Genomic DNA, 27,986 nt, shown 5'->3' on the forward strand with positions numbered 1-27,986 from the left:
GTGTTCCAATGCAGAGCCAGGAACAGAGTGAGTCTCTGGCTTTTGTAGGGAAGGGCTGGAACAGGGAGCAGGTGCACAAGATAAACAAAAATGTAATAGGGCCGGAGCGCCCTTAAGGGGGAGGAATTACAATCGTGACAAGTGGCCTGTAGTGGTAAGATGAACCCTAGAGCTGGAACAGGGCAGCTGGTGAGCAGCAGGCAGAAGCAGCAAACAGGTAAAGCACAGTCCAGAACTGAATTCAGGAAACAACTGCAGCTCTGAGCTGGAGAGACACATCAAAGGAACAAGGAAACATCTGATGGTTTAGGACTAGAGAAGCAACCCAGGTACACAGTTAAGTGAAACTCAAGGAAAATGCAAAGCCAGAGTTGAGACAAATCGGGTCAATAGTCCAAGGAGAAACACAGACACAGTCAGGAACAAGGCAGTGGCTCAAAAATGAAGCTCTATACTGGAGCCCTGAACAGAGCTCAGTCAGACCTTGAACAGCCTGCTTCACCAGGAGATGGGGAGGACGTGGTGATCCACAGGTGAAGCCGGCTTCCTGTCAGACTGCATTTCCACAGCAACCAGAACTAGTCAACTCCACAGCGCCCCCGTGAAGACAGGAGAGACAACTGGTACATTATACTAGCAGCCAGACCCAGACATCACAGTGTTCCTGAGCTGATAAAACTGAAGGAGAATTTCTTTAGTTTCTTCTAAACTTTAAGAAATAAAAACTATCCAAATCCAACTATCTTTAAAACAGACCAGTGGTGTTTCATTAGTACCAGGAGATATAATCTTACACTTACAATGTATCTTTGAAGTATTCAACTGTAAACAGAGGAGAATAAAGACTTTAAAGAAATAAACAAAATAGGTTTTTTCAAAACGTTTTTTTCCACTACAGTACTACACTACAGCACTACAGTCTGGTATTAAGCTCACGTGTCATTCTGTGAGCAGTGTGATTAAAAATACAGTTTGTAGGAATGATTTCTTGAGTTCTGGCATTTCTGCCTGGCAGCGCTGGGGCCCTGGATTCAATTCCCTGGGTGCTAACTGTGTGGAGTTTGCTTGTTCTCCCTGTGTTTGGTGGGCTTCGTCCAGGTGCACTGGTCTCCCCCCACAGTCCAAAGACATGCTGGTAGAATTACTGGCTACTGAGGAAATTGACCCCACTGTGAGTGGGTGTGTTTGTCTGCCCTGCAATGGAGTGTATCCTGCCTTTTGCACCCTTTGCTATTAATTCAAGTAATGAAGCATCATATTGTATTTTGGATATATGTTTTACTTATGTTTTTCTTTCTCTTCCTGTATCTATGTTTTTTTTTGTATCTTTATTATTTCAAACACGACACTTCTCAGGTGCAGGAAAATAAATCCCCTTGGATATCAGAGATGGCACATGTGATCAATATCTCTCTCCCCTGCCTCACAGTCAAAATGATTCAAAAGATAAATAATGTAATCACAGTTCTTTGAATACTGTAACTTTGTGAAAAGGTCTCTTGTAGTACTGAAATAAATATGTAAGTGCACCTGCAGTACTGTAGATCTCAGCTGCAGCAGTGCAGTCGCTATGCAGCCCTGCTGAGGGAGGTTTTTGTACAGCTGTGTAACACTGTGTGAACAGATTTTTACTGCTGATGTAGTGGTAACCCTGACAGTAATAATCTGCTGCATCTTCAGCCTGGACTCCTGTGATGGTCAGAGTGAAGTCAGTCCCAGATCCACTGCCACTGAAACGCTCTGGGATCCCAGTATAACGGGAAGATGCATCATAGATCAGGAGTTTAGGAGCTTCTCCAGCTTTCTGTTGGTACCAGGCTAACTCATTGTTACCATACACTGCAGGACTGGTCTTACAGCTCACAGTGACTGTCTGTCCAGAGAGAACAGATTTTACTTCTGGTGTCTGAGTCACAGTAACCTGTCCACTGGATTCTGAAAACAAGACAAAACACAGGAAATGCAGGAATTCAAGAACTAGAATGCTTTAATTTATTTGAGCTATTTTTAGATTTCTGTAAAGCTTGTATATAATATGCTAATTGCCACATCTTCCATCACAAATTCAAATATGTTTAAGACAACAACTAGCCAAGTATTAAATTATACCCTGAACAAAGATGAGGAGAGTCCAGATGAAGATGGTGATGAAAGTCATTGCTACTGAGGGTTCTGTCACCATGAAGGGCAGCTCTCAGTCATGAAGTGTTAAACTCACAGGGCTATAAACACTCCCAGAGCACTGAAGCATGTGCTGCCAATGCAAAGTGTCTTTCTGTGTCTGTAGAAAATGGAGAAGAGCAGCTGCTGTAGTTGTTAATTAAAACAGTGTGGCTCTGGTATGCAAAGCACTTTATTCTCCTGTATATAAATCCTGTGCCAGAGCTGCCATTGTGATCTGAGCAGTGAGCAGAGGTAAGACTTGAAAATGGACGGATAGTTTTCCTCTGTTCTGCATCATTCATTAGTCACATTTTTTTTGAAAGATGAGAGAGAGGGGCTTTCTGTCTGATCCCTGACTGAATTTAAAAGAGACATTGACCAACATGAGACCACAGTAGGTGAAGGCCAGGGAGAGATCACATCATCTCACTCTGTACAACATCTCCCTCTTCTGGGGACTGTGGGGAGAGCATTATCATTACAACCCTGCTCTCCTCACGATCTCAACTTTCTCACACAGCCTGCTCTCAGCCTCCAGGGGACAGCAGCTCCCTGTAGAAGAGAGCAGGAACTTGTAGCCTCCAGTCACCAGCAGAGGGAGCTACACTGAGGGGCTGTTCTTTCCACTTGCTGGAGGGTTGAGTTCACACTTTCACACACCGGTCTGATGAAGAGGTTTTGTTACAGTATATACAGGGAATTCAAGGTGGAGGTTGGTGTTGGGTTTTGAAGAGCCTCCAGAGGAAAGTTTTGCTTTAATAAAAAATCCTTGCACTATAATTATTCTACAGTTGCAAGTTTTAATTTGCTGGGGCCACATGCATTTAGGCTATCTGTCACAAGTAGATATTTTTTACAGCCACTCCCTCACCCTGTGGGGTTAACTACCTTCTCCCTGTAGTGCTGAAGGAGCTCTCTGCTCTTCACTGTGATAATGCCATCTGCAGCTGAGTGTTTTCTGTATGTTGCCTCCTTTTTATACCCCAGGGAAACAGTAACCTGTTAAAGGCTTCTAGATGTTTCTCTATATATTCTTGGACATGTTTATTGTAATTACACAGTGGAATGTTATTGTTGATTTAATTTTGTTGAATTTTATTTTAAAATGGAAGTATTTACAGTATTAAAATAAGTATTTGCCACAGCCATTAGACTCCTAAACTCCATCCTTTAACCCTCCAATCTCCACTCACACCCCACTGTCGCTGCACTGAACTCACAGCACTGCCTCTGCTGGGCTTTTGCACTCTACTGCTGGCTGAATGCTAGTGAACATTACAGCTGTTATACTTCTGATTTATACAAATGCTATTGTATTGTGTATTAATCGCATGCTTTATTTTATACTTCTTACCATTATGCTGTTGGCACACATGTCATTATGCTCCTGTCTCCAACAATATGTGCTGTCATCTGTTATGTGAGGAAACAGGCAAGTATGCATTTCATTGTACTCGGGTACATACGACAACAAACTTGAACGTGAGGTATGAACAGAAGTGACCCTTGTGTTTTATGGGAATCAATCAATTATTAATCAAAAACATGGCTTTTATTTTGTTTAGTGCTATTAGTGTTATAGTATTGCATTTTTAGAATAGTTTTAAGGAAGCTTTCATATGATGTTGTTTGTTCCTGTTTTATCTGGGGTATGAATATAGCTGGAGCCACTGTGTCTAATTATTGAACTCCATATTACTACAGATATGTCATTCAAGAAATTCAGTGTGTCTGTGTGCAGCTGAGCTCCTCCACAGGCTGAGTCCTGTTTCATTTTCTTCACTCTCAGCACCTGCACAAGGTCCCAGCTGCAGCAGTGCAGTCGCTGTGCAGTCCTGCTGAGGGAGATTTTTGTACGGCTGTGTAACAATGTGTGAACAGACCACCACCGTGGTAACTCTGGCAGTAATAATCTCCTGCATCTTCAGCCTGGACTCCAGTGATTGTCAGAGTGAAGTCAGTCCCAGATCCACTCCCACTGAAATGACTTGGGGTCCCAGAGTTTAGTTTATTTACAAGATAAATCAGAAGTCTTGGAGCTCCTTCAGATTTCTGATGGTACCAGGTCATGCGTTCACCTGATGAGCTACTGCAAACTGGACTGCTGGTTTTACAGCTCACAGTGACTGTCTGTCCTTGGAGAATTGATCTCACTGAGGGAGTCTGAGTCACAGTAACCTGTCCACTGGACTCTGAAAGGAATAAGACAGAACAAGAAACACTGAAAGTTATACTAGAATATTGTTCAAATATGTAGTACAATACTTGTTTACATACATCTTCCACAACATCTTTCTGCTGTATATCATTCTTACCTTAAACGCAGAGAAAGAGAACAAAGATGAATATGGTGATGAAGGTCATTGCTCCTGTGGGTTCTGTTGCCATGAAGGGCAGCTCTCAGTCATGAAGTGATAAACACTCCCAGAGCACTGAAGCATGTGCTGCCAATGCAAAGTGTCTCTTCCATGCAAATGGTCTTCTTTGATAGGGAAGGATATTTAGCCAAGAAGAGCTGTAAACAGATTTTTTGCACTGAGGTCTGATATGAAGACATGTCTACTGGAATCTGGTCCAGCATCATTCTGAATGTTAAAGTTAAACAACGTTTTTGCATCTTTATTACAGGAGTATTCCAGGAGTCACTACAGATAACAACCACCATGCCCAAATTTAACTCATGTTTTCCTGAAAAGGTAATCCATTGTTTCTGATGAAGTTCAGTTTGGGATCTTGTTCTATTCTAACAGCATGTGACGTTAACTGAGATAGTTTTGCACGCTGTTGTGTTTAGTTGAGACTCACAGTGTGGATGAGTCACTGTTCAGCCCTGTCAGGGTCACTGACACACACAGGACAATGATGTTGTCATGAAGCGTTTTTCAGGACCCAATGCAGACGATAGAATCTGGAAGGGAGTGCAACAAACACGGGGAAAGAGACTAGGATCGGGGCTGGAAGAAGCCTATGTCATCGGGCCACTCCTGGACTCTCTGGTTGGTGGGCTTCCGGGCATCCATCCTCCAAAGCTGAGCCCAGAATGGTAGTAGTGTCTGGAACAGGAGGCAGGTGCAATGAACAGAAACAAGACAGAGCTGGAGCGCCCTAAAGAGGAGAGGCTTACGATCGAGACAGATGCCATTGATTCTACTGCTGGAGACACTGCGGCAATGTGATCAATGAAGCATTGAAACAAAAAATCAATCTAACATTGTTTGACTTTAGTTCTACTATCTTAATACTAACATATATCTTAATCATAATTGGTCAATTTAAAAAATGAAATAAGTAGAAATTTATGAAATGTGCTTTTTCAGGCAATTCAGTACACAACTGTGTAGAGAAAGAATTAATTCATTATTGTTTCTATTTCACCTCCAGAGTCCAGTGGGCAGATTGTTCTGACTCAGTCTCCAGCTCAGACTGTTCACCCAAGAGAAACTGTCTCTATCAGCTGTACAACCAGCAGCTCTCTTACTATTGGCAGTATCGACTTCTTGCACTGGTACCTGCAGAAACCTGATCAGGCTCCACAGCTCCTGGTTTATTACACAACAAACCGGTATTCTGGGGTTCTGAATCGATTGACTGGCAGTGGGTCTGGAACAGCCTTTACACTGTCAATCACCGGAGTCCAGGCTGAAGATGCAGGAGATTATTACTGTCAGCAGAGTAGCATCTCGTAACACAGTGACACACATCTGCACAAAAATCTCCCACAGGAGCTGCTCTTTTTCATCAACAGGAACCACAGAGGACTGAGGTTGATAACAGCCACTGAGCTGCTACGGGTGAACTGAACACTGTTGGGTTAATTAGGAAATCAGTAATACATAGTACAAATGCAACATAAACTTGAAATTTTGTATCTATATTACAGTGTGAAATATATTTCCTGAAGAGTTTTAAATGCACTTCTCTGGTGACTTAACAATTATTTGAATACCCCTGTGCTGAAAAAAAAAAAAACAACCTGGTCTCTGATACTGTAGCTCTCCAAGAGGATGACCAACTGAAAAATAAATCTGTCCGTGTCCAACACATCAACATCTGCTGTTCAGACTAAACGTCTTAACTAAGAATCACCAGTGGACACAATCATCCAGAACAGTGGACATCACCTTCATCCTTGTGATGCACTCATGCTTCAGCCTGTTCCTGAGAGCTGATTTACTCACCAGTGTCTTGTTGACTTTATTCAGAGCCTTAATTGCTGTACAGAGTAGTGAGCTGTGCTCACTCTTGAGTAATTGAGAGGGAGTTTGAAGAATAAATACCTGTATTGAATCCTGTGCTGTCTGTGCTACACTGTTGACTCTGGGAGATCTGACAGCCTGTGTGGGGATAAGGTGTGAGTATGAGGCACCTTGAATTGCTAGGTGGCATAGTCAGCTACAGTTTTGTGGGTTCAGTATCCCAGGCAGTATCCCAGGCATTGTGGGTTCAGTATCCCAGTCAGGAATAATAAATGTTCGAGTAGAGAGTTGCTTCAGTGTGTGATCTGTAAGAGATAGAGGTTTAAAACACATTCCTTTGTAAAACTACTTATTTGATATTTAAACAGGTGTGTCATTAGCACAGGTGCTAATGAGTTCTAAAGAAATCCAGAGAAAAAAAAGAGCCTCCAGATCTCACAGAACCCTGAGAGTCCAGAGACCCTGCTGGCTTCCAGGGCACAACAATGGCCACAAGGTGGTGCTCATATCTTAAGTGAGTTTAAAATTAGTAAATCTACTTTAAAAAAAAAAGAGGATTCCACGTCAAATACTTGCTTGAAGGCCACATACAGAAAACTTAGTAAAGTGTAAGAATGTTCAAGCTTTTAAGTGATTTAGGGACAAACTGTTAATAGTACTGCTTTAGAGCACTAATTCATTGAGCTTTGAAGGCAACACACATTAAAGTAAATAGCCAAACCCTGACAGATTGCACCTGTTCTTCCAGCTCAGGCCTTTTCTGTCTGTGACAGGATTTGTATACAGGAAGGAGCTTGGCATACCTGTGCCGCCTCACTGCTCCAAACAATTTAGGACTCATAGTTTTCCTGCATCAAAGTTTAACTCATTCAGAGCGCCCTACATTACAAACTCCAAGTGTTTCATTTTGAGCTGAAGACCCTCACACCTGAAGAAGGACTCACAGCCGAAACGTTGCATTTTCTCTCTTCTCTTTACAGCATGGAATAAACCTATTACTTGTCCCTTTGCAGACTATGCAGGCTGACGCGGCTACCCATCAAAGTAAATGTATTGCAGTAAATGTATTGCAAGGCGCTCTGTTTTATTGACACTCCGACTCAAGTGTTGAAATGAGCAAGCGCCAGAGTGAGATGAGAGAGAGCAACAAACTGGGATCTATTCGGGTAGCTACACAGGGATAGGATGGAAACTGGATACAAGTATAACAGGGGTGCGAAACCACAGAACTATTTACAAGAATGCGGGCGATCTCATCACACTGTACGCCCATTTTGCAGTGGGTCACCTGCACTAGTCAGCGGCTTTCCTCGTCCCCACCTTGAACACTACTACTCCCCTCCTGCCACTCGCCGCATAGCCCAGCCAGGCACTCTTCGGCATCAGCGCCAGGCGAATGCGCTACAGCATTATTGGACAATGTTGTGAGGGTCTGGCAGCATTTCTCTGTAAACTGAAGAGCTATAGAGGAGACACGTATCACCTCTTTTTACACTTGTAAATGAGAACATTCCACTCAGTGGGCAATGCATTCTTATCTCAATCACCTGCTAATTCGATTTACACCACGGGAAGACAGGATAATGTGACTGTACTCTATCTGTACGGAATGTGTGTTGCGTTTACAAAATTAAACTGTTTAAAGTGTATAATTAAAAAGTTAAGAAAAATTAAAGCTTACACAAAGATTCTAAGATGATCACGACGAAGTGTATTGCATGTCTAATGGTCTAACCCCATTTTGATTAAAACCGCAAGCACATGCTTAATTAAATGCCTTTTTTGATTCATAATCTCACAGTGCAAACCAGGGTAGTTAGATTGAAGTTCATAAAAGGATTTTGGCATGCCTGTAGCATTTTCATGAAACCTCCTAGAGTTGTGAGAACACTTGCTTTGTGTATAAAGTATATTGTAAATGTTTTCATAGTCTTCACTTTGTCGTTTTTATGCCATTTTTTTTTTACCACGCACAAGTATTCTTATGTCCATATCGTCACAAGATAATCAGTGTGGATTTTAATACTAATTAAATGACTGCAGGCACTTTTCCTCCCCCTCTACATTCTCAGAGTAGAATAGGCTAACCTTCTAATGAAAGAAAGTCCCCCTTCCCCCATCGGACAGGAAAAGTGCCCGCAGGAACTTAAACTTAATATAAACTTAATGTGGTCAGAAGGAGCACGTAAAAACATTTCCGAAACAACCACATGTAAGACTTTTATGCTTAAAATGTTTAGGGTGAAAGTGGAATACTGGTGTGTATTTCTTCTTTAAAATACCAATACCAGCCACATACAGTTTGTAACATAGGGATTTCTATATTTATGTCTTTATTTAGTGGTTACATTAGTGACAAAGGCTAAACTTTTAGCTTCAGTAACGAGTACGCTGTACATGTTTGTAATGACAATATAGTGTCGATAATATTTATTGTCAGTAATAATATCAGCAAACATGGTTTCATGGAGGGCTTCTCAGATAGTTGGGCATTCAGGTAGATTGCCAGGCGAAAGGATTTGTAACTATATTTTGTTAAAGCAAGTCAGTTTTTTGCAACACATAAAAGACATTTTTCCAAGAAAGATCTGATGCTGAGGAAGAAAAATCACCCATTTTTAATGCATAAAAAGTGGTTATTAATTATCGAAAGCTGCTTTTATAGCTTTTAAAATCATGCAATGTCTAAGTTAAGATGATTGTACCCATCCGTCACGCTAATAAAGCACCTTGAATTGAATTGAGAGACAGAGTGAGAGTGAGAGTAAGAGAGAGCAACACACAGGGGTCTATTCGGGTAACTACACAGGATAGGGTGGCAATTGGGTACAAGTATAACAGGGGTACAAGTATAATCTGGGCGATCTCACCAAACTGGCCGACCGTTTTGCAATGGGTCAACTGCTCTCCTAGTCCCGCCCTGCCCACTACTACACCCGTCCTGCCCCTCGGCGCGTTCCCTAGCCAGGCACTCTTTAGCCACAGCGCAAGGTGAATGTGCTATAATATAATAGAGAGCCCCCATTAACCCCATCTTGATTAAAATGGCAAATGTGTTTTTAATAAAATGCTTTTATTGATTCAAAATCTGAATCAGATTTAGAAACAGCCTGTTAATAAAATTGTTACAATTTTGTTCTGTCAATTCTTCCTCCCAGAACTTGTAAATTGCATTGATCAGTTCTTGCTTTGTGCTAGGTTTAGCCGTTTTCCGAATATAGTCTTTCAGGGAATGCCATACCATCTCTATTGGATTTAAATCTGGGGATTCAGCTGGAGTTTTTACCCAGTTCACTCCCTCTGCTATAAGCTTCGCATTTGCTGCTGTGTGTTTTGGATCGTTGTCCTGAAACGGTGCAGAAAAGGTGCCTTGATCCAAAGTGCTCCCTGATATATGGGGCGGCATGCTGTTTGACCATGACTTCCTCAAAGAATTCACGATCCATTATGCCTTCGAAAATAAGAAGTAGTCCCAGACGTCTTCTAGATATACTCCCCCAGACGTGAACCTTCAGTGGAAGTTTTGGGTTTTGCTTCACATATTTCCCCTTTTTATAAAACGACATGGTTGAAAACTGTTCCAGAGCCACTGTTGTTTCATCATTGAAAAGTACATCATGAAATGCCTCTCCCTGTTCAATCCATTGAAAAAAGAAAATGAGCATAAAGTGTCTGATGGTCATAAACGGTATTAATTTAGGAACAGCATCAGAGATATATTTTTATATGCACTGCATCGGAGAGAATCCGTATAGCTTCTGGGAAATACATTTTTCCTGCATCAAAGTTTAACTCATTCAGAGCGCCCTACATTACAAACTCCAAGTGTTTCATTTTGAGCTGAAGACCCTCACACCTGAAGAAGGATTCACAGCTGAAACGTTATGTTTTCTCTCTTCTTTTTTCAGCATGGAATAAACCTATTACTTGTTCCTTTGCAGACTACGCAGGCTGACGTGGCTACCCACCAAAGTAAATGTATTGCAGTAAATGTATTGCAAGACGCTCTGTTTTATTAACAGACACTCCAACTCAAGTGTTGTACAGTGATAATAGACCTGGGTAATGTCATCCCCATTAAACAATGTGCTTATCGTGCAAATTCTGCTAAACTAAAGATTAGACACGAGAAGTAGTGTCTGAATCACTGTGCCCATCCTCGCCAAACCTGAAAATACTACAATATATTATTTATTATATTATATATATTACATTTAAACATATTACTATTAATCAAATTCTAAAAGTATCCTTTTGTTTACTCTGATAACGAGCGTAGTCACGGAGGGCTTCTCAGATAGTTGGGCATTCAGGTAGATTGCCAGGCGAAAGGATTTGTAAATATATTTTGTGAAAGCAAGTCAGTTTTTTACAACACATAAAAAACATTTTTCCAAAAAAGATCTGATGACGAGGAAGAAAAATCACCCGTTTTTCACGCATAAGAAGTGGTTATTAACTATCGAAACTTGCTTTTATAGCTTTTAAAGTCATACAGTGTCTAAGTTAAGTGGGAACACATCATTATATATAATTTTTTATTTCTTTTTTAAAAATGGAAAAAAAATCATTTGATAATTCTTTAATAGCCCTATACAATTTCTTGCATTAGGAATTTGTCTTTTCGCATGCCCCAGCTTTTCTCCATGGAGACACAGACAAGGAGAGAAGCTTGGGGTCAGAGCACAGGGTCTGCCATTGTACAGCACCCCTGGAGCAGTTAGGGTTCAGGGCCTTGCTCAGGGGCCCAACAGAGCCACTTTTGCCCAGCCTAAGAGGGGAGGAGAGGGGGGGTTGTCTTGTCTGTCTCATTGACAGCTGACACTCCTCCATACACTCAAGTGAAAAATTAATAACGCCAATGTAAACGTCATATTTACAATTTGTTGATAATAAAAATGTTAAGTTCTCTAAAGCTTTCTCAGTCAAGTATGATAATTTACCTAGGGAGCTGTTTAAGCATGCGTAGGCAGGAAAAGATTAGCTAAACTGGGAAGAAAACGCTTTCAGAGAAAACAGTGTTTCAGGTGTGAAGAATACAGATCCCCAATGCAATTTCAGCCTAAACCTGTCACCACACGCCCTGCCCTCACTGCGATTAGAATATACACAAAGCACTGAAATCTTTCAAGTAGATGATCAGGTGTTTTGCAAACGTAGGCATAGTACATAATTCAGGCTTTATGAACTCACACCTGGGATTAGATTAATTAGGGTTATTAATCATTAGAGTTCATAAAGCCTGAATTACCTTTGCTAGTTAATGCTACTTCACTTTCTCGGGAGTGATTTTTTTAGGCAAAAACCAGGCTAACAGGCTTGTTTTGTGATCTTCCTAAGATTCTTAAGCGCATTGTAAAACTGTTTCCATATGAAAGGATTCATATGAAAGGCAGTGACGTCACCGTCCTGAAACGTGTGTGTGGCAGGCAGGTCAGTTTAGCTTTTGTCACTAATGAAACCACTAGATAAAGATGTATAGAAATCCCTACATTACGAACTCAAAGTGTTTCATTTTGTCTATTGCTACAATATTGACAGCAGTGTAGTTACAAGGAACATGTCAAATCACAAATGCGTGTTTAAATACCTTTATTGATTCACAATCTGACAATGCAGTTGTAAATAATGTAAATCGTTATCTTTGTCTTCTAAGTATTTTAATTAACTTTAAGCTTTCTCACCATTTAGATTTATTTTTCATACCATCAGTTAACAAAGCAGGAGCGTATTGTACCTCCTCTATGGATCAAACATTGAAAGATTAGATTGTAATCATTTTTATTTTTTAAATAATTTTTAGAAAAGTGTAATCTATACTAAAAAGCTGTATTTATTTAATACTACTTGATAGTTATATTAATAGAGATATAGATATAGAGAAGTTGATACTGTTTAGACTTTTAATCATTTTAAACCGTATTACAGCATCTTACACATTAAACATGAAAAAGTCGGTATATTTTATAAAAGCAATATTGCTTAGTTGGACAGTATAAAGCAAATATGTTTTTTAATGTTTGTAGTCGCTATTCTTGCAAGTACAAACACAACAGAAACTGGAATGCTACAAAACCCTAAACTGACAATACACACTAGCTGAATATAGCTGTGTCAGTCTTCTGTGATTTGAACATGAATATGAATTTTCCTGCTGAATAAGAACAGGAAATAAAGAAAGGGTATCAGAAACCAAACAAAGCTTTATTCCCGTGCTTACAGTCTGGGTAATTGGGGACTGCGCTATTCTGCTTCCTATGGTTGTTATCACACGAAGCCATATTGAGCAGTATTTCTCGTGCTGTGAACGTGTGTACACAGTGTTCCCCCAGTGTTTCTTGTTAGTGCGTAATTACTCATGGGTGAAAAACCTGAGGTTTACAAAACGAGAATTATCTCACTGAGGTCTGAAGTAGAGGTCTTTAAAATGCGTTTTGTGATATTTAGAATTACCAACAAATTCAATAATTGTGTCGATAATATTTATTATCAGCAATAACGATAGTAGTAGCAGCTTGAAATTATTCGTTGTTATTAATAAATGACTTAGCCTTTAATGTGATATTTAGAAATATATAAAAATCTCAACATAGTGTATAGTGTATAGTGTATACGCGATTCCATATTATATTCCCTGTTGCTTTTGTTTACGCCAATAATGAGCGAATTCAAAGAAAATGTTAAAAGACTATCACTTTTCACAAAGTATATAAACTTAATATGGTCAGAAGGAGCATGTAAAAATGTTTCCAAAATAATTGCATGTAAGACTTTGATGCTTAAATGTTTAGAGAGAAAGTGGAATACAGGTGTGTATTTTTTCTTTAAAATACCAGTACCAGCCATATACAGTTTACATAATATGTTTATGATTCTATATTAATATCGTGAGACCATGAGATAACCATGAGATGCGTTATGCTCCTCTTCTTTTTATGCTCAGCTACTAAAATTTCCCTTTAGTTGTAAAATTCCATATAAATATTCAATACTAAGCGGATTAAAACGCACACAGTAAAGAGATTAAATGATTAAATCTTTTCACTAACGACTAATGCACCACGAGCCTGAAAGCACTACATTATTAATAATATCTTCTGTGTTGCATTAACATTGGAATGTTTTTTTTACAAGTGTAAAAAGAGGCGATACACAACATGTCTCCTCTATAACTCTTCAGTTTACAGAAAAATTCCGCCAGAGCCTCACAACATTGTTCGATAATACTCTTCTTGTGTCTAATTTTTAGTTAAGCAGGATTTGAGCTACAGACCACAACAGAAAACAGAATCCACTTTTTTCTGTCTCTCACCCACTGCGATTCGGGTGTTAATAAAATGTGTTTACAAAGAAAGTGGAATACAGTAATACTACCAGCTATACAGATACATATATTAAGATATTTAGATCCTTAAATTAGTATAATTATTGATTTCTTTAGATACGTGATTCCATATTATATTCCCTATTATAAAATGGATAATTCCAGACCTGAAATCTGATTGGCTGACACACTTTGGAAGCCGTGTCATATTCTATGATATATGCACATCCAGGAATTTTGACTTTTTACTGTGTGATAAAGAAATTTTAAAGACTACTTCTTAGCGTAGATAAGAAAGCGTAGACAAAAAAGCTTGGATTCTCATGTATCTGATACACGTATCTTTTTCTGCTGTCTTTTTAACAACATTTTAACAAAAAATTGATGGCGTTATATCCTAGAAGGCACTGGGACCAGCACCAGTGGGAGTACGCCCGCAGCGAAAAAGAAAATGCCTGACGCACTAGGGATTGGACAGTTTTCAGTGCTTGTACGATCGACGGAAATGTTCAAATAAATATGCTAAAGAAATAAACAAACAACAAGTCATTTATTCCTTTATCATATTGACTAGCTAATGTCCTCTCTTTGCTAGTTACTTGTGGCTGTGTTTCTGCATTGAGTAGCAATGAGGGACTATATTCTCAGGCAGAGAAATGTAAACAGCTTAATTTTCGTGTTACATTTTTAAAATTAAAATTTATATTTATATTCTATATAGCAATCGCATATTTGGGGACCATTTTATAAAAGCAATAAGGCACTCGAGATTTGTACTATATCGTGGATATAGTCACAGTTAAAAGGGTTGCTGGCCCCCTGCATCACATCGGGCCTAACAACACCTTTTAACTGTGACTATATCCACAATATAGCATGGCCTCTTGTGCCTTATTGCTTAAATAATTAGATTCTGAAAAGTCTGAGTTTCTTTTACTGCGATAACGAGCGCAAGTATTCAAAATGGTAATCACTTAACTCATTTAACTTTGAACATTTTGTGGTATTTAGAAGACCAACAAATTCAATATACAGTGGTGTGAAAAAGTGTTTGCCCCTTTCCTGATTTCTTATTTTTTTGCATGTTTGTCACACTGAAATGTTTCAGATCATCAAACAAATTGAAATATTAGACAAAGATAACACAAGTAAACACAAAATGCAGTTTTTAAATGAAGGTTTTTATTATTAAGGGAAAAAAAATCCAAACCTACATGGCCCTGTGTGAAAAAGTGATTGCCCCCCCTGTTAAAACATAAATCAACTGTGGTTTATCACATCTTTGGAAAGCTGAGTTCAATTTCGCTAGCCACACCCAGGCCTGATTACTGCCACACCTGTTCTCAATCAAGAAATCACTTAAATAGGACCTGCCTGACAAAGTGAAGTAGACCAAAAGTGACGCCACAGATACAGTTATGCACTAAAGAGTGAAACAGAAGTACACGTCAATGGAAAGTCTTATACTACTGTTTTTGCAACAGTACATGAATATAATTATATCGTTATTAATTACTTTAGATATGCGATTCCATATTATATTTCCTATTAATCAAATTATAAAAGTATGCTTTTATTTACTCCGATAACAAGCGTATTCACAGAAAAGGTTAGACTGATCACTTTTCACAAAGTATATAAACGTACAGTAATATGGTCAGAAGGAGCACGTAAAAACATTTCCGAAATAACCACATGTAAGACATCATGTTTGATGCTTAAAATGTTTAGGGAGAAATTGAATACTGGTGTGTATTTTTTTCTTTAAACTACCAAGACCAACCATTTACAGTACAGTTTACATACAGTAATATGTTTATGTTCCTAAATTAATATTTTTTATGAGTATGTGAAAGGCATGGTGAATCTGAAATTGTCAAGAGTTACTTTGTATGATTGAAAACAAATGCATGATCGGATCAACTAAATGCTGTGCTGTTACTTTTTGTTAATGAAACAATAAAGTCTTTTCATTTACAAAGACAGTTACAAAGAATGTGGACCAGGGTAATAGTTTGAGTTTCCAGCTTGTCCAAGGTCGGTCATTATTAATACTATTAGTAATATCTTCGGTAAAGACTTTGATGCATAAAATATTTCTGCATAATTAAAATATTTATGATAAAGGTGGTAGGTTGTGTACTTTTGTCCAACTGAGCAATCTTGCTTTCATAAAATATACCAACTTTTTAATGTATAATGATTAACATGCTGTAATACACAGTTTAAAGTTAAAAGTCTAAAGAGTATACTACTTAAATTCTTAATTGAATAAAGATTGTCCCTTAGCAGTGACTGGGAATCGAAACTGGGTGTTTTCTGATGACAGCTTAAATGCTGTACATAAGAGGTTAAGCTTTATTAGCTCCACCTGGCAGTTTTACAAGGTGATTCCGGATACTATTAACATAATCTAATTTGCATACTGTATGATACTGTATGATGCAATATGACGCATTTAGATGTGACATGCTCACCACGTTGTACCGCAGCATACCCCACTCGTTTTGAATGGCTGCATCTGTATAGAGCAGTCTTGCAATATATTGTACAATTTATATTGTGCATGACCGTAAGTCACTACTGGACTGTTTTATTTTTTATTTGCCTTTAAATAAATATATTTTAATATGTTTTCTTTATTTTTAATAATTGTGTATATAGTATTTAATAAAAAAATAAAACAATCTGTTAGTGTTACTGTATAGTATGTCTAGTGCAGAAAAGTACTAATGGATGCTTTTAAGACATTGACATTTTATTATTAAAATAAGATTAACTTCATGTTGGACACAAGGCACATGAAGAATTCATGTGCCATCTGTTTTAAAGAGTAGTGCAGGACTGCATTAGATTATTTGAAAAAAATAAAAAGGTGAACTGTAGCAACACCCTTGGCATTCTGAGTGGCTGCAGCTGTAGCTCTTTAAAGATCTGATTCCTTTTTTATATTAATAGTTTATATTTTTTGTAACACTCAGCACTACTGCTCTACATTGTTCGATCGATTGAGGATGTAATTCATAACAGTCTCAATCACATGGTCCATTACCTACTGGTCTTTATTCCCTTTTTGTCTTAACCTTAACAGAGTTCCTCCTTATATCCCCACCTGTCCCAATAGTCCATTACGTGCTCAGAGAGTCAGTGAACTGGTGGTACAGTAGATAAACCTTTCCTATGTTTAACCCTGAGTCAACGGGAAAGCACTTATCTTTATCTCTGACCCTTTTCTGTGCCATCTATCAGACTAGCTTGGTCTCACAAGGGGACTACTCTTACCTATATGGATTATTTTTATAGACTAATCTTACAGCTTTTCCTGTGTTCTCTATTGATTTCTAGACGAATCCAAAGGGAATCAGCTGCAACAGACTCATCATAGAACCTTGAAATTATTTTCTTATCTAGAGCATCACCAAGCCTGACATGAGCATCTTACATTGACACAGACATAAAGAGATACAGTCAGCTTTGAGAGATGGCCTTTATTACATGCTCAGCAAAAGTCAAAGCTTACACATAATAAAGCTTATTAGCAAATCTGCAAAATAATATTTGAAATGAAATTATTGCATAATGGCAATCTCTATATTTCTCCTTTTCACCAAATCTTAAACAGAAAACATTTTCTTAGGTAAATTATGTTCAAATGTGTTCCAAAACAAAGCTAGTTAAATTTTGTAATGCATATAAAAATAAATGCTCTTACTTGTTAGCAGATGTGGAGAGTTCTTTATCTGGTAGCAAATTCAAGGAAGAGTACAATTTTCTAACACTTTCTGACATTCTCTGACAGGCTTCATGTATGTACTGTATCGTGTTTGTATTCCTCTCTATTAACCATGGATCTCCTTTAAAAGTACTGTGTGGAAACAAAGATGTTGTATTTTGCTTGGATTGAAAATGAAAAGAGCTGTAATACTGTAGATAAGGCAGCAGGTTCTTTAAAACCCAATCTGTGTGCATTGTCAGCCAATTTATGTTCTTTTTTACAGTTCACTGCCAATTTAGTATTGTACTGAATCATATGGTACAGATTTCTAGTTTTCTAAAGTATAGGCAGTATTATGATATGATGTAACAATCATATTATGAAGACACAGGAATGTATTATGATCCAACAAATAAAATACTCATTTTAACACCCAGTCATTTCTGAAACTTCTTAAATTGGGGTTCTAGAAAATGTTTCTAATTCATCATATATCCCAATAAGGAGTTAAAGGAAATAGAGCCTTAGGGACATGTTTTGCTTTAAACCACTTGTCTTGAGGAATAACAGCCCGACTATCATGAAAGATGATACAACCTGTCTTATAAAAAAAAAAACAGAAAGAAAGCTGCAATGATGTTGACAGTGGGGGTATATTATACAGGAAAGTATAAAGTATTTATACACTAGTGAACAGATGATTGGTGGGAGTTGTCTTTGTCCCATAAATTTCATGAACTCCACTTACAAATTCCCTCTAAAGTCTACTTTTTGTTGCTTCACTTTTTCAAAACCTTTTTATAATTCTATACTATAGATTTAGGATTCTTTAATCTTTTAAACCAGATATGATGAACAGAGAGGTGCATTGGCTAACAAAAAGCATCTTTTCAGATTAAAAAATAATCAGATTCAGAATACTGTTTGAAAATGAAAAGAAAAGACTTATTCCTAATGGAAGAGATTGTATAGCGCTAATAAAATGATGTTATGTTTGAAAACAAAATCAATAAACTGCATCAGAGGTTTCAGATAAAATCAACACGTATCTCGAAATATATAATCAGGAGCATCAAGGGAAATATTATATCTATCCTAATATGTTGGTCATCAGTTTATCATTAATTTCACATTCTATATAAAGGTGTATTAAATCTGTATCTGTCAATACAACTCCACAAATGCTGTTTTAAAAAATATGCAAATAAGAAGCCTAAATCATAAGCAATGAACAATCTAACTGCATCCATGTCTATAAAACTACTGATTTAACAAAAAACCCTCAGATTAAAAATGTTCTCTAAAATGCCAGCTCTTTCATTGTGTAGGTTTTATTGGTTTCACTTCTTTCTTTCTGCACCCACAGCCTTCTTTATCTCAGTGATAATCTTATCTTTGTTGAGACTGACATTCTTCTTAGCTAAATTCAGAAGATCATCAAGCTCGTTTTCATTGTATGACAGGTTGAATGTTTTGTAGATGTTCTTCATTTGAACAATTTTTTCCTTGCCTGAAAGAAGACAAAATTATGATGGAATAATCATTCTTGTCTTGACAATTTAAAGTGCTTTAAATATGTCAAACTAAAAGCAAAACACATTAGAAACATCAAGATTAATAAGATTAAACAGTACAAGTTGTTAAAAGAATTAGAAAATTAGTATAAAAAGGTATGTTTAAAGACCAGATGTAAAAGTTTCGATTGATCTGTAATCTCATATAAAGGCTGGGATCATTTTGTAGTCTCGGAGGGACAAAACACTAAGCATAATCTCTCAGGATAGGACCTCATTTTGAAATAGAGACCAGAGTCCAAAGACAAGTAACAGTAAACCCATGTAGTCAGGAGCCAAAGAAAGAGCTAAAAGGTGAGCAGCAGTATTTTCAATTTTATTATAAAATCCACACAAATCTATTGTGAGGAAGCTAAAGCAGGAGAGATATGCTTCTGTATTTTAATAACAGATAATTTGTTTAGGTGGGTAGCTGCGTCAGCATGCATAGGCTGCAAAGGAACAAGTAATTGGTTTATTCCATGCTGAATAAAAGAAGAAAGTAAACACAACGTTTCGGCCGTGGAACCTTCTTCAGATGTCACCCACACCTGAAGAAGGCTCCACGGCCGAAACGTTGTGTTTTCTTTCTTCTTTTTTACAGCATGGAATAAACCTATTACTTGATCATTTGTTTAGTCATACTAGCAGCTTTGTATTACAATAATCAAAAAGACAAATTCAAGCACTGGCATCTCTGACTCAAACTGGAACAAAAACATGTTATAGAATAATGTTACAGAGTTATAAATATAAGATAATAACTTCACATCATTATGATCACAATAAATACATTGTCTTTTCAAGAAAAAATCTGTTTAAGCTTTTGCTTGCCTGTGTCTGAATCAAAGATAGTCTCATCACAAATAGACCACTGTGTTGCTTTACATGCTGGTGTTTCCACAAATTATTTTAACAAGCTATACTGGATACCTTCAGAAGCCAATTCTTATACAGGTTAACTGACACTTCTGAATTACCCCTGAATACAATGCGTGTCTGCCCACCATTGGACTAGCATTTTCAAAGGTATAGTCACACCTTATGTCCTGTGCCTGCAAGGTTAGGCTCCAGCTAATTTTAAGCCACGATGGGTAAAGTTATTAAAAATTGATGGTTGGATAGATAATTTTTTCCCATGATCACATTACTTCTGTTGGTCTCTTTGCACTGGATTACATAATTACCTATTAGATGTTTCTACTGACAACTGATGTACAGAATATCCAGGTGTCTGAGGTGAAAACCTGATGACAAGGTAAGTGGTTTGATTAGGGTCTGATTCACTTACTTTCACAGGAGTCCTTGCTGAACAGAGGGAAGTGCATGACTGTGGGGGTTTTATCAGCACTGTAAACGTAGCAGCTTAAGGGACACTCCTTCTCCTCCTTAGTCACTGGTGGAATGGGTGGGAAGGGAATGTTGTTCTTCTCACAGTATTTAGCTGCCTTAGTGACAGTCTGGGATGGAAGTAGAGAGAGGAGTACAGCAGAGAGGTTTGCGAAGGGGATGGGGGTGTGTCAAGAGTTAAGGAAAGAGAAGAGAGGAAAAGGCACAGAGAGAAGATATACAGCTCTATCCAGCTAGGATAACAAAAGGTCTGTACTGTTTTAGTTTAGTAATAATTTCATCAAAGTATGCTCAGTCACACTGTATTAGGCCATAATTTCTCTTGCACTTCTGAACATGAAAAAAATAAAACCATTTAAGAAATACACGACTGCACAACACTGAAAGAGGTGAGAAGTGGTTGGTGACTTTTAATATATTGTGTTACATACTGTATAAGTTTATCTCATTCTTGGCTAAGGGAGAAGATGATTTGATGCAAAGCATGTGAGCCTATATACTATATAAGACTTCAGTATACTGAACTGCTAAATATTGTGATTTCCAATACAGCGTCTTACCAAAAATGGGTCTTCATTAGAAAAATAAAATGACAGAATGAGCTTAACTCTCCTGTCATTCCTCAAAACCAATGGGTAGCCACAATCATTGGCAATAGCAGCATCTTCCAAGTAGATCTTCTCATTATTGACCAGATATTCAGGGAGAGTTTTTGCTGGACAGGAAATAAAAGGCAAAAATATTGATGCCATTGCTTTGGTACTTGTGTTCATAATAATCATGTAATTTATAACAGGTGTGTTTTATCTTTTCTTAAGAAACAATATCATTTTCATGTATTCTATTACACTGTTTATACAATGTTGTTTCAGGATGATTCACATCAGTATTAAAAAAATTATAAGCATGTCTCTTTGATCTCCAACTGAACACTCTTGTACTATAACTATAACTATAGGAACATCAGAAAAGCCAATGTTGAGAACTGGTCGGCGCATGCTGCTTTATTAACACATTATACTATATTTCTATATAATATTTGATCACCATTTCATGTATTTCACTGCTGTTCATATTCTAACCTGTGTCAGGGTATTTATACAGGAAGTTGTGCTTGGTTCCCCATGTCCAGCTTAAAATGAGAGCGAAGATTTTCTTGAACAAATCAGGTGTTAGGTCCATTTTTTCAAGTGAATCTGAAGGGATAGAAAGGAAGTACAGCATTAGAACCTGGTTTTTACCTGTACACGTGATTTAATCCTTAAGGAAATACAATAAGTTGAATTCAATGATAAAAGCTTGGTTCCCAGCTTTTCACATTGACATCAGTAATGTGAATATGAACATCCTTTGATTAAAGATGCTGATAAGTAAGATTTGTTATTGCAGTATTTCAAACTGTGTAAATTTATTGCATTTTTTTATGAAACACAGTATTCTAAATGTGATTTGTAGAAAGTATCTTATAGAACATAATTGCTATATATAAAAGGGTGGCAATGGTGGTTAACATTGCAACCTCTCAGTACCGGGGCCCTGAGTTCAATCCTGGACTTGGGGTGCTCTCTGCATGGAGCTTGTATGCTCTCCCTGTGCTTGTGAGGGTTTCTGCCAGGTGTTCAAGTTTCCTCCCAAAGTCCAAAGACATACTGTAGTGGTAAGCCATCTGGCTTCTGGGAAAAACAGGTGCTTATGTGAGTATGTTTTTCCTGCAATGCAATATAGCTTTCCAGGGTATATCCTGACTTGACCCTGTTGCTTGCCAGGGTAGGTTCTGGCTTCTCTGATACCTTGTATTGGATTAAGAGGTTAAAAATTCCTACAATTGCTAAACATAATTGCTACAATGTTGGTTTAATTGCTGCTTAGTTTCATTGCATGCCATGTGTTTCTGTTCTCAGGGAAAAATAATTCCATGATGACTTACCAAAATTCCATAATTTCTAAATGGAACTGAAATACTAAAATCTGAAGGAGATAAATGATCATACTGCATAGGAAATACATTACCCTTGGAGAGTCAAGTTCACTGAGACTGGTTCATACTGTACTGCTGTTGGATTTATATACTGTATACAATATTTACCTGTTTTGCTTCACATAAATGTTTGACAGTGTACATAATAGCCAAGAGAAAAAAATCTGTAAATAATTATTGTTTTCTTTTCTGTATGAGTTTTTTAAAATTTTATTATCCATATTTTTTTGTAATATTAGTACCTAGAAATCCCATTTTCATTTTACTGAATTAAAATTGATATATATGCATTATGAAAGTGAACATTTAAAATCCAAACTTGAATGCTCACACTGAGAACTTTCATGGGTGAAAAGTCAAATGTCAGCAAAAACTGCAAAGAAAAATAAAAAAATAATTTATAGTAAAGCCATCATAATAATTTGCTTTACAAATACAAATTATTTCAGGCACACAGTATTATTTTGACAAGTTATACATTTTGATTAATGGCCTCTATGGTATGGTATGGTATGGTGTATGGTGCAATAGTAGTGGACAAAAAATAACACAACAGCATTTCGTCAATCTGATCACGTATTCTTTTCCAATCATATAAAGTAAGTTTTGAGAATCTCACCATGCCTTTAACATGCTCATAAATAATATTAATTTAGGAACATAAACATATTATGTAAACTGTATATGACTGGTATTAGTAGTTTAAAGAAAAAATACACACCAGTATTCCATTCATGTGTTTATTTTGGAAACGTTTTTACGTGCTCTTTCTGACTGTATTAAGTTTATATACTTTGGAAAAAGTTATGTTTAAACCTTTTCTGTGAATACACTCGTTATAGCAGTAAACAAAAGCATACTTTTCAAATTTGATTAACAGGGAATATAATATGGAATCGCGAATCTAAATAAATTAATAATGATGTAATTATATTCATGTGCTACTAAAGAAAGTAGTACACCTTCTTTGGATATATTCTGCTTCAAAGAAACAAATAAACGTTTCTTTGAAAAACTAAAATAGCAAATATTATGGACACTATATTGACATTTTTTATATTTCTAAATATCACAATATGTTTGAAGCTAAGTCATTTATTGATAACAACAAATATTTTCAAACTGCTACTACTGTCGTTATTTCTGATAATAAATATTATCGACACTATATTGAATTTGTTGGCATTTCTAAATATCACAAAACATTCAAAGTTAAGTGAGTTAAGTGATTACCATTTTCCATGAATACTTGCGCTCATTATCGCAGTAAACAAAAGCATACTTTTAGGATTTGATTAATAGGGAATATAATATGGAAACACGTATCTAAAGAAATTAATAATGATTTTAATTTAAGGATCTAAATATATGTATTTACATAGCTGGTAGTACAACTGAATTCCACTTTCTTTATAAACATGTTTTAGTTTAATTTGACTCATTCATGCATGATGAATTGTGAGAGAGTGATAGATGGAGACAAGATATAGGTTTCCGGTCCAAACAACATTCCCCAGAATGCAGTGGGAAATTGGCGTTGTACTCTTGATGGTAACTCCAACAAATTGTCACATTTCACATCCTTGCGAAACAATCAGGACGTTGTCATCCAACCTATGGTTTGATGGGTTTTTTTTTATTTTGAAACCATGATCTTGATATGGAGGTGTGAAGTAGAGTTAACAGCTTCAGATTTAAAAGGTTATTAATAATATCTTCAGTGTCGCATTAACATTGGAATGTTCTTCCAAGTGAAAAAAGAGGCAATAAACAACATGGCTGCTCTATATATTTTCAGTTTACAGACCGTCCACAGATGGTTACAGACTGTTTACAGACCGGTAATTTATTATGAATAATATCTTCTATATCGCATTAAAATTGGAAAGCTTTTTATTGATGTAAATCCACCTATTTTCCAACCACTTTATCCAGTACAGGTAACAGTTTCACCCCTCCTCCCTGTCTGTCTGACCTCTTTTTAACCATTCTGTGCCTGAATCGCAGTGTGTGAGAAAGACATACAAAAAAAGTGAATCTTTTTTTGGGCTCAAATCTTGCTTAACTAAAAATTAGACACAAGAATAGTATTTTTGGACAATGTTGTGAGGCTCTGGTGGAATTTTTCTGTAAACTGAAACTTTTCTATTTTCTTTAAAATTAACTATTTACTTATTTCTTTTCATTTATTGCTTTTAATTTGTGAAGCAGAGTATTACAATATTAATTGCTACTTCAAAGTTTTGTGGGTGCAAGCTTAAAATCAACAAACCATGAAATCTGTGCAAAGGTCTCAATATTTTTGCAAGGCAAATAGCTAAGAGTATATTATACTTAGACATTTCCATCACATTCTCAAGCTCCTCATGAACAACACTATCCAAAAAAATCCTACTGACTCTCATTCTAATCTTCAATACAGCACCTCAAATCCAATGGTCTGCAGAAACAACCTATTTATTTAATCCACAGTGAAATCTGACTCTCTCAGAATTTTTAAGAAGTACCTTCACATCCAATAAATAATGATGTTCATCTGCAATTAAAAGTTTATCTCATTACATTGTAGTGGCAATGCTTGTTAATAAGATAGAATTAAGCGTTGCTGTGCTTTCCTAAATGAGGCCCCATCTCTCTCTGTGCAGCCACAGAGAAGTTATTCATGCAGGCCGATTTAAGGTGTTTTCTTTTGATAAGGAACAACTCCCAAACGGGGATGCACTTAGCTAATGATCAATGGTCATCCCTGGCGCCTATCTGTCTAGGGAGTTCCAGAGGAAATCTGGACTGCATTCCTAAGTGTCAGGAGTAAGTGACTCATCTCTCACTTTGGTCAACCAATCAGGGACTGGCAGGGCGTGGTAACACCACGTGGGTCTCCAATGCCCGCCAAACTCTCAACCAATCATCACACATCTGTGTCTTGGTCAAAAAGGTAGCACAAGCTCAGGTCGGGGCTCTCCTTGGCCATTTTCGCGCACCCTCAGAGACAATCACGTGACAACCGGTGTTGTCTGCACTGGGACTTGGACTTTGTTCTAAGCGCGAGGCCGAGGATCCCGGACGTACTCAGAATTCTGCAACGACCAACGTGAATGCTCTGCTTGATTAACGGCAGCCTACAGTTGGACCCTCATCGACAACCTGAATAGCTTATTCAGAAGCAGCGCTGGACCGGGAACGAACCAGTTTTCTTCCCGTGCAATAGAATGACCTGCGAGGCCGAGACGACGCCTATTGGATGACTGCTGGGACAGAGTTTGCAACAGAGCCTGTCAGCTGGTTTTGGTGTTCGTGCCAGGAAATCCAAATCCATACACAGTGGATAAGTAAACCCCATGTTCTATGTTGTGTCTTGAGAATTTAATTGTTACCTCAACACAAGTTGTTATCAATTTAATTCATAAGTAATGTATTTACTTTCGAGTCTAGTCTAACAGTGGGTAATGACACTGATTAGATATGGTATAGCCGAACGATATATTGAAATATATTCTCTGTTGTGTATCTCTTTGTGTTTGCATCTCTTCGGGATTATATACCTTGTATTTTGATAACCCTCACAGTGAGGTCTGCTGCCTGTATTCAGGCAGACTGGTATATGTTTTGTATATGTATATGTTTAATAAATGTATCTTGTGTTAATTTAGGTGAGGATGACCTTTTAGTTTGGCTGTAATTCTTCAAATTGTTCTATACTTCCCAGGTTCAAAAACTCACCCTGAATGGCCTTCATATCTTTCTTTTGTTTAGTCTCTTCGGTGTTCCCTTTTAACAACTGATTGCAAATCCATTCTGCAACATAAAAATCAGACAAATGCTTAAACAGTTTAAGGTTTTCTAAGTACAGTACATAACAGTACATTTTAATAGTTCAGGTGGGTAGCTGCATAAGCATGCGTAGGCTGCAAAGGAACAAGTAATAGGTTGATTCAATGCTGAAAAAAAGAAGAAAGAGAACAACATTTCGGCCATGGAGCCTTCTTCAGGTGTCACCTGAAGAAGGCTCCACGGCCAAAACGTTGTGTTCTCTTTCTTCTTTTTTTCAGCATGGAATCAACCTATTACTTGTTCCAGTACATTTTAATTGTGTGTTGGTTATACAATCTATATTTATATACTATATATAAGGCTTATTTACAATGTAATGGAAAATGAAACACTTGTAATTTTTAATTTAGTTTGTAAAGCAAGGTGATGTTTTGGTTAAGTGGTGGAGTCCTCACCTGCTATGCCTCTGACCTGGGTTCAATTCCCAGCCACTGCTCTTTCTCTTTCTCTTTCTCTCTCTTACCTACTGTCTGGCTCACTTACTGCCTCAGTCTTAAAATACTTTTAATTAAGCATAGTTAAAGTCATTGTCCAACTGCTCCTGTTTTCTATGCTTATTTGCTTTTAATACAAAGTTTTTAAAACCAATATATAATATAGTTAAGACAAAATCTAAAATAAAATTCTCATTATACACAGTATTAATAATAAATAATACATTACTACTTATTCACAATTACATTGCATTAAATAGAAAATTATGTTACGAATTAGTATTATTGTACAGTATGAATAGCTCAGGAAAGCACTAATGGGTTAATACACATTTGATTTTTATTATTAAAATACGATGAACTGTGAAGAACACATGCAGACCCACAGTATATTAAGGATTCTACTGAGTGCTGCAGTCCTATATTAGATTATTTGGAAAACTAAAAAGCTGTTGCACTGTACTTTTGTCATACCTTGCACATTCTGAATGGGTGCATCTGTAGATGCAGATTGGGAGAGCATACAGCACATTCATTACTTACAAGATATTAAAATTATACCTATAATGTACTGGAAGTCAGCGAAGCAACTGCCACACAGTCCTGAGGAAATAGTAAAAAGCAGAGAGAGAGAAATGAAAATGGTTTGAGGTCACTTAATCACAGCATGGAAACAATCAGACTATTTAATTCACTACCTGTGTGTAATAGATCACTTCTTGTAGCGGAGCTGGAAAATCTGCACATATATGGTTCCTGATATATAGAAGCCTACATGCCAAACAGACCGTGCTGATGGTCCCTGTTTTAACCCAATAAGTAAAAGTGGAAATCCTCACTCAGTCAAAGCCATTTTCTTTTTACCAGCAGTTAATACAAGGCTGGTATTATGAACAAGGCCGTTTCTGAGACAGAAAAAGGATAGTTGTTTTAACCTAAATTGCAAAGGAACAAGTAATAGGTTTATTCCATGCTGAAAAGAGAAGAGAGAAAACACAATGTTCCGGCTGTGAATTCTTCTTCAGGTGTGAGAAAGACAGGGCAGACAGCAAAGATTAAATAGCACAGAAGAACAAAAGCTGGTAGAGGAGAGGAGGAAGGGGGGGCAGAGAGGCAGAGAGGCCACTCAGAAAGCGCAAAGTGGAGAGGGGTGAAGAAAGGTGTGAAGTCAAAACCAGCATGAGAATAGAGAAGATTACTTGAAAACAAGTCAGTCATTGAAAGAAAGGGGGAGGTGTGAACCTAGTTTCAGGATGAGTTTTGTTTCCGTTGTTTTTCTGCAATGGGAGTTGGGAAACCCTTCTCTGTGAACCAAAAGTTTACATAGATTATGTGGTCAGCGGTTAGTGGAGTCACCATGGGCACCTCTTCCATTCAAGATAACTTAGGAGTACCTGGGAACAGCCATCCTTATAAAATTATTAATTTCCCTAATTTCCTAA

The 27,986-nt window shown here is 37.3% G+C and overlaps 1 protein-coding gene and 1 gene segment (V, D, J or C); both read right to left on the reverse strand.

Moving 5' to 3' along the window:
- The window catches only part of LOC148646937 (Ig kappa chain V region K29-213-like), a 619,354-nt gene that overhangs the window by 432,837 nt on the left and 158,531 nt on the right, over nucleotides 1-27,986 (reverse strand). The window contains 1 exon segment of the V gene segment in view: nucleotides 1,621-1,935. Coding sequence covers nucleotides 1,621-1,935 — 315 coding nt within the window.
- LOC148646944 (cytosolic phospholipase A2 gamma-like) lies at nucleotides 17,157-26,426 on the reverse strand. Its single transcript, XM_088609029.1, has 5 exons — nucleotides 26,000-26,426; nucleotides 21,384-21,497; nucleotides 20,862-21,016; nucleotides 20,243-20,411; nucleotides 17,157-18,908 (listed from the first exon to the last, which is right to left on the reverse strand). The coding sequence occupies exons 1-5, from the start codon at nucleotides 26,142-26,144 to the stop codon at nucleotides 18,739-18,741; spliced, it is 753 nt and encodes a 250-aa protein (XP_088465155.1). The 5' UTR covers nucleotides 26,145-26,426; the 3' UTR covers nucleotides 17,157-18,738.

This window comes from Lepisosteus platostomus, chromosome 16 (genome assembly GCF_059453375.1).
Source record: "Lepisosteus platostomus isolate fLepPlt1 chromosome 16, fLepPlt1.hap1, whole genome shotgun sequence".
In the NCBI taxonomy this organism is placed as follows: Eukaryota; Metazoa; Chordata; class Actinopteri; order Semionotiformes; family Lepisosteidae; genus Lepisosteus; species Lepisosteus platostomus.

What these genes read in the sequence shown, in the direction of transcription:
- LOC148646944 (XM_088609029.1), bottom strand. Translation starts at nt 26,144, where the DNA reads ATGTACTGTTATGTACTGTACTTAGAAAACCTTAAACTGTTTAAGCAT. An exon ending in AGATATGAAGGCCATTCAGG is followed by an intron (nt 21,498 to 25,999) that starts GTGAGTTTTTGA and finishes CTATCCCTTCAG; the next exon opens with ATTCACTTGAAAAAATGGAC. An exon ending in GTATAAATACCCTGACACAG is followed by an intron (nt 21,017 to 21,383) that starts GTTAGAATATGA and finishes TTTCCTGTCCAG; the next exon opens with CAAAAACTCTCCCTGAATAT.